Source organism: Crocuta crocuta, unplaced genomic scaffold (assembly GCF_008692635.1).
Source record: "Crocuta crocuta isolate KB4526 unplaced genomic scaffold, BGI_CrCroc_1.0 scaffold301, whole genome shotgun sequence".
Taxonomy (NCBI): Eukaryota; Metazoa; Chordata; class Mammalia; order Carnivora; family Hyaenidae; genus Crocuta; species Crocuta crocuta.
The window spans coordinates 1279765-1291511 of NW_027527544.1; the positions used below are offsets into that span (position 1 = coordinate 1279765).

The 11747-nt window shown below is 40.4% G+C and overlaps 1 protein-coding gene across 2 annotated transcripts in view; it reads left to right on the plus strand.

The window, feature by feature from the left end:
• Positions 1 to 3309: 3309 nt before the first annotated feature.
• The window catches only part of SYTL5 (synaptotagmin like 5), a 102645-nt gene continuing 94207 nt past the window's right edge, over positions 3310 to 11747 (plus strand). For both annotated transcript variants that reach the window (XM_077765253.1, XM_077765259.1), the window contains exon 1: positions 3310 to 3428. In XM_077765253.1, the coding sequence (XP_077621379.1) occupies positions 3310 to 3428 (119 nt within the window). The remainder of the gene's footprint in view (positions 3429 to 11747) is intronic.

Here is an 11747-nt window from a genome sequence, read left to right on the forward strand (position 1 = left end):
GTGTGTGTGTGTGTGTGTGTGTGTGTGTGTGTGTTTTACTTGAAATTCTAGTTAGTTAACATACAGTGTAATATTAGTTTTAGGTGCACCATGTACTGATTCAACACTTCAATACATCACCCTGTGCTCATCACCATAAGTGCGCTCCTTGATCCTCCTCATCTCTTTAACCCGTGATCTCCCCCCGACCTCTCCTCTGGTAACCATCAGTTCTCTGTAGGTGAGTGATGAATGTCATGAAATTTGCCACACTGAGGCTCTATCATGCAATAGGGAGGATGCAGTACAAGGAATAAATGGGTTATTTTCATTTTGAGGCCTGAGTGCTTCTCCTCTGCTCAACCTAGATGGCATTGTGGGCATCTAGCTCCTTAGATCTCCTCTGTCTATGCCCTGGCTCACTTTCTCCTCTTCTCCACTCCGTATTTCTCCAGAAGGACCATCACCAGTTAGATTCTGTCCTATTAAATTAAAAGCACAATCCAGTCCTGCCTCCTGGAGCACACATCCTGATTTTCTTCATAAAGTTTTGGCTACTTCTTCTCTATCTCCTTGGCCATTTATACATCAACTCTGTCTCATACATACATCAGCTCTGTCAGTACTGGTGCAAATGAGAAGGAATCCATTTAGGGCTAATTTTGTTAATTAAAATCTTACAGAGAAATTTTATTTCTTTTATATCCTTGTCTGATTTCCCGTCTTCTCTGTCACCTTCAGACGCTCCCCCACGGTGTTACTGCCCTCCCTCCTTTTTAGAGGGCAGGTCTGCATTTCCAGCCCAAGGCAAGGATAACCATAAGCTTCAGAGCAAACAGTTTTGTGGCTTCCAACCCCTTGGATAATCTCTAAATACAATTCTATGGAACATTCACATATATGACTTTCTAAATCTGACATTTCAAATATAAATATGTCCTACATGACTAGGCTGTAATTAGAGCATATTCATTCATTGAGTTACCAAGTTGTTTTTCCATTTCACTGTGAAACCAGATGAACCACACAAGGGGTGGAAAAACCAGTTCTGCTCTTTCTCTGAAGAGACTGCAGTGGATAGTGATGCAAACACCAAACCATTAACCTTTCTGAAGAGCCCCTTTTGCTCCAACCTTGTTGCTTTATGTTCTTGTCAACCTTGGGGCTCTCTGATCCCTGCTGCCTCTAGGACTTTGGAGATAGAGGAAAAGGCCAGGAGTCCATCTGGAATGTCTGTACTGATCAGGGCAGTTTTCTCAGAGGGGGCTAGCTCTTGACCTATAGGAAGAGGTTCCATTCTGAGTCATTTCAGCAAAGTTATGGTTTGGTGTACAACATGTAAAACAGACCCCTAGGGACTTTGAAAAGGTAGGCGCCGTGCAAGATCCTGTCCTTTCATATCACCTGATATTTTTTTTAATGTTTGTTTATTTTCAAGAGAGAGCGAGAAACAGAGTGCGAGCAGAGAAGGAACAGAGAGAGAGGGAGACACAGAATCTGAAGCGAGGCTCCAGGCCCTGAGCTGTCAACACAGAGCCCAGTATGGGGCTCGAATTCATAAACCACAAGTTCATGACCTGAGCTGAAGTCGGAGGCTTAACCAACTGAGCAACCCAGGCACCCTTCACCTGAGATTTTGATGTCAGCCTAAGTTAGGGCAACTGGGAGTCTCCAAAGCAGCTTTTGAGTAAATGTCTGGTTATGCTTGGAAACTGGCTATAACCAAGCAAACCAAGGGTAACTTGCACATAGACTGTAGTCTGTAGACCTGGGAGGGAAACTGAGGGACAGTGTCACAGGATGAGGCCACATCACAAAATCCAATCGATCATTCTAGGTCCTCATTTGTAAGGGGATGTACAGAGAGAATCCAGGCACCAAGCCAATGAAAGAACGTGCTCAAGAATTACGGTGAGAGATGCAACCTGGCATGCTTCTAACGTTGACAAGGGGTAGTTTTAGAATATCTATTTTAAACTATGTAGTACATACCTGGAATACTTCACAAATCTGTACATCATGAGATCTAAACACTCATCTTGAGAATAAAACATTATCCAGTGCAGTTGAAGTTCCTGTGTTCTCTTTGATTGGATCTCTGAATTTCCCATGAAAACCTTGTATGTATACTACAAATGTATATATTCCTAAATTAGATCTAATGTTGTGACAAATTGTTTCCTTCACACATATGGCATCAGTCTGCATGAATTCTTCTGTAACTTGATTTTTTTCCCATTCAGTGCTATGTTTGTGAGAAACATTCCAATTGATACACATAGTGCTGATTTATATTTGTTTTGCCAGCAGTGCTTTGTTTTGTTTTGTTTTGTTTTAAATATTTTTATTTATTTCTAGGAGAGAGAGAGACAGCGTGAGCAGGGGAGAGTCAGAGAGAGAGAGGGAGACACAGACTCTGAAACAGGCTCCAGGGTCCGAGCCGGCAGTCAGCACAGAGCCCGACGCGGGGCTCGAACCCACGAACCGCGAGATCATGACCTAAGCGAAAGTTGGACGCTTAACCGACTAAGCCACCCAGGCGCCCCTTGCCAGCAGTGCTTTGTACACAGTGGTCCTAGTTGGGAGAGGAAGGGAAGGAATAGGAGGGAGCTACTTAAAGGACAGTCCAGACTGTGCACTTATTGGTGTCCCCCATTGGTGTCCCCCATTGGTGACCCAGCTCACCCATGGGTCAGCTGCAAGGGTGGTAACAGGACCTGGCTGGTAAATGAAATTAATTATAATGGAAGAAAGTGAATTTTCACAGAGAACCTGGAATCAACGAAATAAAAATGATATTTCATGGTAATAGACACATAGTAATTATTTAATGATTGCATGTTGATTCTTAAAATTTGAGGAAAATAGATCTCTGTTTCAAAACTTAGACACTGTACGTGCTATGGCAACATGGCATAATTAATGATTCTAAATAATTTCTCTCTCCTTTGCTTTCTCTTCCCTGTGTTTTCTGTATTCTGTCCCAGCTAATCTGATTCCTGCTTTGTAGCCTTCCAAAGGATTGACGTTCATCGTCATTAATGAAACTCACCTGCCACCTGACTGGACCCCACAGCAAAGGCTTTGGCAATCTTTCTCAGTTAAAACGATAATGACTTTCTTGGCAAGTAATCCCAGTGGTGTCTCTTTTCTGTGTAGCCTGGAAGAATACCTGACTACCAGCGGCAATTCTTCAGAGACCTTCTAAGACCCGCTCTGCCATCAAACAGCTGAGTGACTCTGGGTTGATCAGGGGTGCTTCAAAACTTGTGGATATCACTTCACCTGGAAGATTCACCCACTGCTACTCAGAGCTGCTGCAGAAATACCATGTCTAAGAACTCGGAGTTTATCAATCTGTCATTTTTGTTAGATCATGAGAAGGAAATGATCCTGGGAGTCCTAAAGAGAGATGAGTATTTGAAAAAAGTGGAGGACAAGAGAATAAGGTAATATTCTTTTCTCTTTTTTGCCCTTCCTGACTGCTGTCTGTTTGAAGCAAGCTAGATTAGAAATTGGGCAACTGCGACCCTACTGGAGACAAATGTTGGTCAGTGCTTTCATGGGTTCCCAGCACTAACTCACGTATTAGAAAACATCTTTGATATGTATCACTTAGCTAGATAGAAGTATGGAGTTGAGTGCATAATATGGTGTTTTTTTTAATTTTTAAAAAAACGTTTGTTTTTGAGAGAGAGAGAGAAGACAGAGCATGAGTGGGGGAAGGGCAGAGAGAAAGGGAGACACAGAGTCTGAAGCAGGCTCCAGGCTCTGAGCTGTCAGCACAGAGTGAGTGCAACATGGGGCTCAAACTCATGAACCATGAGACCATGACCTGAGCTGAAGTCAGATGCTTAACTGACTGAGCCACCCAAGTGCCTCAGTGGATAATACGGTGTTGATGAGAATTCCCATTTACTAATAACATCATAAGTAGTAGTTAAGTGGAACTAGTGCCTAGGTTTGAGTACCAGCTCCTGGATGTATTAGTTGTGTGGCCTTGAACAAGTTACTCAATTTTTTTGTGCCTTGGTTTCCTCATCCATAAAGCAAGGATAATAAAAGTGCCCACCCCATGGGGTCATTGCAAGGATTAAGGAAGAGAATACATGTACAGTGCCTGGTACCTAAGTTCACAATTATTTATTTATAATGTCTTTCTCATGTCAGTCTTTCTGGGAATTTATTCCCACCATAGCTAGGAGAAGAAGAGAATCTGGAGAGTGAAAAATTATCATTTTACCTCAGAAGACATCTNTGTTGAGCGCCTGACTCTTGATTTTGGCTTAGGTCATGATCCTAAGGTTGTGGGATCGAGCCCCCCATTGGGCTTCACCCACCCTGAGCTTGGACACTGCTTAAGATTTTCTCTCTCTGCTTGTCTCCCTTGCTCATGTGCTCGTTCTCTCTCAAATAAAATTTAAAAAATAATAAGTTTCTGTTTGAGTAACATGGAGTAATAGGGGCACAGTTGAGTTTCACATCGGTTGCAGGCAAGGTTGATATTTAGCTGGATCCCCAAGCCTGACCTTCCCTATGTTTCAGTTAGCATCCATTCTGATTGGTTGCATCATCTGTTCTGAACATTCACACCATTGTTCTGATTGGTTGTCACATCCATTGGGAGTGGTTGCTGCCTGTACTGTGCTGCTTGTTAAATATATTTGTCTATTATATCTCACCCCTGATGAGAGGAGCAGAAATAAACACAGTTCCCTTCTCAGTGACCACCTACTGTGCAACACATAGATTTTGTGCTTTATATGTCTCCCCAAACTGCAATTATTTTGACCGCAACACTCTGAAACTAGATGTGAGCCACAAGAAAAAATCTGGAAAGACCACAAAAACTTAAGTTTCTTTCCCTTTTTTTTTTTTTTTAATTCAGGAGAAAACTTGTCATAAGATTATCTTTATATAGCACAAAAGTATTCAGTGTGCCTAACGGAACCAGGATCCTAGAATTGGAAATACATTGGAAAATTCTTGATTGGTGCTCACTTCATAGTTAAGAGCCCAGAATTTTTATTTCCATCATTCATAGGTATTTAAACAATCTTAAAGAAATAAAGGCTTTCATGAAAATTATTGCAATTTTTCTATGCCTAGAATTCAGGTTAGTGCGGTTAATGGTTTTTAAAGAAGTCTGAAATTCTGTTTTTGGCGTTTGTATTCCAGTCATGAAAACTGACTAAATTTTCTATTGTGCTGCAAAAAGTTATATCGTTATGGGAGGCGAGGTACTAGCTAGTAACTGATGACATGCTCTGGGGAATTAAAAATCACTCTCTTCAGGAAAACACAAAATATTTTTTCTTTCTTTTTATTTAAGGTTCATTTATTTATTTATTTTGAGAGAGAGAGAGAGAGAGGGAGGGAGAGAGGGAGAAGGAGAGAGAGCAAGCAGAAGAGGGCCAGAGAGAGAATCCCAAGCAGGCTCTGAGCTGCCAGCACAGAACCTGACACAGGGCTCGAACTCTCGAACTGTGAGATCATGACCTGAGCCAAAATCAAGAGTCAAATACAACCTACTGAGCCACCCAGGCACCCCGGGAAAATCCAATTTAATAACCAGATCCTCATAAACACTGAAGTACAATGAATAGCGATTTGTTCAAAATATTTGCTTCTGTCGTTCCTAGTAACTTTTCCTAATAATCTGTTATACTGTTTTCCTTTCTTTCTTCCCTTGCCTCTTTTCCTTTGCTCTCTAAAGAAATTTAGCCAAATGTGGTATACAACAGAGCTATTGAGAATAAAGTTGTTGATTTCCAGGCTCTTCAAACTTGTTTGCGGAAAGCCAAAGAAAGGCTTTGATAGATCTAAGACATACTTTTATAGAAAATAGGTATTTTTAAAGCTGCTATATCTTGTTCTCTTCTTTAATAGCAGCAGTGGCTAATATTTTGTTAGTTGTTTTCTGCACTAACTGTATTAGATATGTTGTCTTATTTTGTTCTGAGCTACCAAGGTATGAGCCCAAGCCAGATGACTCAGGCTCTGCCACTCCTTTTTTTTTTTTTTTAAATTTGAGAGAGAGAGACAAAGTGAGAGTGGGGGAGAGGAGCAGAGGGGGAGAGAGAGAATCCCAAGCAGGCTCCATGCTCAGCGTGGAGCCCGACACAGGGCTTGATCCCACAACCCTGGGATCATGATCTAAGCCAAAATCAAGAGTCTGATGCTCATCCGACTGAGCTCTGCCACTCTTAACAGCTTTGCATATTGAGGAGCCACGCTGAGGTGAGTGGCGTGGTATTTAGAGTGTGTGCTGTTGAATCACATACCACATTTCTTGATTCAAATCGTTGTTACACCATGAAATCTTTGTGTCACTTTGGATAGGTAGGTTCCATGAATAAATCTAGTTCTCTCATTTGGCGAAACAGAAATAATAACATTAGGTACCTCATAAGGTTGCTGTAGGGATTAAATAAGCTAAATTATCAAGAGCTTAGAAGAATGCTGGCATACAGTAAATACTTACTAATTTCTGGCTTTAATCATTAGCCCTATTGTTGGTATGTGGCGTAGTGAACACTGTCAGTGCTCCACCAAGATGTGCTAGGGTCCCTTGTTGGATCTGTGCTCTTATCTCCCAGTTTCCACACGCTTTACTGCTAAGGATGGTGTCTGTTACCTTCTTTAGAGGACTACCTTTGAGTGGCGAAAGTTTCCCATAGGACTGGAGAGCCACCAGTGCCAGGTAAACTTGAGTTTATGTCCCTACTGGGCAGCCCCAAGCCAATGGCTTTGCAGTGCAGTTTCTGCCTCACAGCTTCCTGTGGAATAATACTGCGGTCACCTGAAGACCACAACCTTAATTGGCCCCTCTCAGCTTATCTGTCCTGCCTCCTCTGTCCCCTTACAGATTCCTCCCAAGAGGACTCTATAAGTCACTTGCACACAGTCTACATCTCAGATTAGCTTTTGGAGAACCCAACCAGGAGATTTGCCAGATCGAACAGGGAACTTTGTTCTTTTTCCTTGTTATCCTCCAAAATCATCAACATGAGGAATTTATGGTGTAATCAATTTTGTTGCAACAGTAAATATTTATACTAGCTGTTGCAACAATTGTTTTCACAATGCCACAGAGGTGTAAGTTGTTATTTTGTGGGCCTCTACAGGGACGCAAAATTAATTATGAATATGATAGAAATTGAAGGAATGGTTTCACAGAAGGGATAACACTTGCGCTTGGCCTTGAAATGTGAAAAAGATTTGACACTGGCAAATACATGTCAACCGCGTTTTAGCTGTTTACTATGAACCACAAAATTGCCTTCAGATTCTGCTAATCGGTTTTAGAAGGAAATGGAAGCCAAAGAACAGTTTTAAGAATTATGACAGTTACAGAGAAGTAACTGATATGGAAAGTTAGTAAATTTGACTTGGGAAAGCAGTAGATTTATTGTTTCTTTATGTGTTTATTTGTTTAAGTAGGTTATTCTTAAAGAGAAAAATGGAAGAATGTAAAAATTGTGTTGAATCAATGCTTTAGGACTGATGCTCAACTGTACTGTGTGGTCCCCATAGCCACTCAAGTGTGGCATTAATTAAAATGGGACTAGTCTCTCAGTGCTCCTGAAGGTACTCTGAACCCAGAAGGCACGTGGCAAGCCTGATAATGATCTCCAGGCATGAATCATAGGCTGGGAAGAGGTGTCTACCTACTAACAGAGCATTTTAGGTTCACCCAAGAGGCTTAACTGTATCTATTCTCCTTTAGACCAAGCAGGAGGAAATGGTAGGAAATACCTAGAACCAGGTTTCAACTATTACAGAATAAGAATATTTTAAATGTTCTTTGTGAAGAACAAATCACTTAGTTTTAGTAATGGCTTTAATATAGTGAAGACAGAGGGTGGAAGTGATGCTAATAAAATTGAGCTATCCACAGAGAATGGAAATGGAAAAAAATAGAATTTGGAAGCCCAAAATAAAGACCTTTATTGACATTTTGTACCTTAGGTTTTTCTAACTTTGGAAGAACTCCCCCTAACATAAAAGATGACATGGTTCATGGTCTACTCTAAAAAAATCTCATTGACAGAAATCTTATTCTCTTTGACCTTCTACACCTAAAAACAAAAAGTGTTAAATGTTTACAATTTGGTATTGGCCTACATAAGAAATCTTCAATTGGTAAGTGACTCTTCATTGTAGCAGTTCATTTGGGCTTTATCCTTACTAAGAAGATGCCATTTCCATTTGGCCACAATACATGAAAACATATCTGGACTTAATGTTCTCTTTGGTACCTATTATTGGCCTTGTCTCAGTAATGAACTCTTTTGGTTGCCTTACATTCCCCTTTGGTTCTTTGCTTCCCCCCTTTCCAAATCTTGATTTTGCTCAGCTCCAGCAGTGGATCTTCTAAAAGAAAAATTCACCCCTTGACTAATATTCCTCTGGCAACTATCTTTGGTCTTGAGTTAGACGTGAGACCAAAGATGACATACTCAAACATGTAGCCCATGTTTATAGAAGGTTCTCTTTCCCACTCGATGTATTCAATGAGACCTGTTGCCACTGTTGCTCTTGAGAATGAAAGCCAGCACAGTGATGAAGCCGAACCAAAAGAATGGCAGAAAATTGTTGTTAGCATCCTGATACACTAGCACCTGCCACACCTCTGGGCTGCTTCTTTAAGCAATCTATTTCCATGTTATGTATAGGAGTTTGAATCTAGTTTTCTGTTACATGCAACCCAAAGTATCCTGTAATCTCTAAGTGTCAGAAGTAATCAGCATTCATTGAGAACCTTCTATAGACCAAATGCTATGTATGTATTACTGAAATAATAAAGGTGAGCAGGGACACAATGTTAATGTTTGTTGGGTCCATTAACATAAAGAATTTTGCAGTCATGGATCAGACTATCCATGGTGTAGACCAGAGGTCAACAATTTTTTTTTTTCCGAAAAGGACCAGATAGTAAATATTTTAGGCTCTACAGGGTATATGTTCTATATTATGATTACTTTAGCCTGCTATTGTAGTATGAAAGCAGCAATAAACAACATGTCAACTAATGGGTATAGCTGTGTTCCAATAAAACTTTATTTACAAAAACTGGTGGTGGGCTGGGTTTGGCCCAAGGGCTATAATTTGCTGACCTTGAGTGTTGAAAACAATACCTTGGTAGGTTCTAGCCTCGAGAATATCTGTATACCTAAAAGCCTCGAGAAGCCATGTCAGTGAGCAGCAGGACATTTATAGTCTAAGAGGTAAGATGGAGTTGGACTAGAATCCATCAGCTATCAGAGATAGAGCATGGACTTCTGTCTGGGAGGCTAGATGATTTCACAGAGTCCTGCTGTCTCCAGGAGATTTTTATGCCTCACTCAATCTGTAGTGGCTCATGTGCCAGAACAGCTTAAATGTTTCATTGCTTCTCTAAAAGAAAAGTATGATGAATTTGGAGGTATAGAAAATACCAAGAACTAGCAGAAGGCTCTGCAAAATTGTGAGGGACAGATTACAAATTCATTTTCCCAATGAGGTCAGGCTGTAAGTATCCCGTTTATAGACGGGTAAACTGAAATACAAAGTGAAGTAACTTGTCCAAGGTCACACAGCTAGTAAGTGGCAGATCTGTGGTTTGGAGCCCCACCGGCTGGCCCCAGATCTCACAGGCCATTCTTAGGTCACTTTTAACTTCTAGAGGGGTCTGTATCTGACCCTTCTGAGGACTAGAGGAAAAAAAAAAAAGGAATGGTATACTATCCAAGGCCTGCCTCACAGCAGAGAATGTATTACTCAGTTCCCAAATGTATCCCAACTGAATCCCCATGTCATCTGTGAGGTAGGTACTGTTCTGATGCATTATAGCTGTGGCAACTGAAACTTGTGAAATAATTGGTCAAGCTGGTAAACATCAGAGACGAGGTGCCCACGTCCCATCTTGCTTCCCTTTTCTCTGTGTTGTATTATTTATGCAATAAAGGCACCTTTTCAGACCCTATTGAGAGTCCACCCATAGCCTAACTCTTAGAGAAATGACACAAAACAGAAAACATTCCTCTAGCCTGTTATTTATGGACAGTTCTGACCTATGAGCTGTATAACATTATCTAAAGTTACTCTGACATTTGTTGAAGCATTGCTTTTACACAGTGAAACCGGACAAGAGTTCCTCATGCTGTTGTAGTCCGTATGCTGCTGAGGCCAAAGGGAAAGTGTGTTATGTTTTGTTCCAAACAGTTGGCTCAGCTGAGATGGGCCACTGAGCAAGCCAGAGTCTAGTGTCATCAAGAGACCACAGATCCCAGCCTGGAAACTGCCATTCACGTTGACTTTGTCTTTGGGTGGTTGATTCCATCATTTTAGAGCAGGATAAGGAAGGAAAGAGAAGAAGGGAGCAACAGAAGGGGAAAGTGTATTCAAATTGACTATTTGGAATCCTGCAGATAAGCCAAATATTCAGTTCAAATGGATTTGAATTGATTTCAAGAGTTACACATTCAGCCTGGAAGTTAGGGAGACCAGTAAGTGCCAAGCAATAATACCCTCTTAATCCTCTACAAATATTTGATCTGTGGGTCTGTTTGTTTTTCCAAATCTTATCACTACCACTAAGAACAAAATTAGTTTGACCTTCTGAAAAGCCTAAAGACTCTAATAGCATTGCCACAAAGCTTCTTAATGGATTAACAGAAACTCCCTGCATGAACATACTGGCTCCCTAATAAAACCCAAACTCTTTGTGAGTCACAGAGAAATGAAAAAAGAAAATCCAGCTCTGCTTTAAACGAATTTAAAACCTTGGAGATTTTCCTACCAAAGAACTCAAGAATCTCGATATATACATATATTCTAGGGAAACCAACTTCAGTTTTTTTTCAACAGCATTCTCCTTCAAGGAATTCTTACTCATAGGGCTCACTGTGGGAAAGGGCCACAAACACCTGATATTTGGGGACATTTCCAACATTAGATTATCCAAATAAATAAACATATTTGCCAGACCACATTTTTTTTTTGTTTGAAATAATGTGGTCACCATAGTCCTAAGTAAAAGCGTCACCTGCGTAGAATGTATGTGTGTGTGTATACCATCTATGTGTATCTCCGTGTCTCTGTGTGTGTCTTTCTCTCTCTCATCTTTGACTCCTCTCCAGATTCATCTTTTAGTACCCCCTTTTCCCTTCTAGTGTACCGCTCTAGCCAAAATTGGTGTAAAGGACATGCCTCGATGCAGCATGGGTTAATTTGCACTCACATCCGGGAAACTACCATTCCTTTTCATTGTAGTTTGAAGAAACAAAGACCTCTAAAACCCATGTTGTTCTTGGGTAGAATATTGATTGGGGCTGGGAGGGTGAGTGAAGAGGACTCACCATCCAAAGGTAGGTCAGTTCATTAAGGAAGAACTAATTAAGTAAATACCAACTGGATTCCTGGGAAAGTAGGCATTTTATTTCCAAGGAAATAATACAAGTGAAAACTTCTTTAACAAAAATGTCACTTCTAATATTTTAGATGTCCGGCATCTTACTGTTTTATATCAATGGTTTATATAAATGTTTATATCTTAATAGGAATTAGGGCTTAATTTATTCAAGTCTGTAATAAGATTAAGCTGACATGCATTTACTAATTTTTCTAATTATTTCATTGCAGAGAAATTGAGTGTAACTGGTAAACATTCCATGCAAATGTCTAAAATTAATGAAACTTTTATACAGTAAGGGATTTTTCAAGTGTTTAAACTCACTAGGATCTGTTAAAGGCATCAGTGTGTACAATATTTTTTATATCGTAAA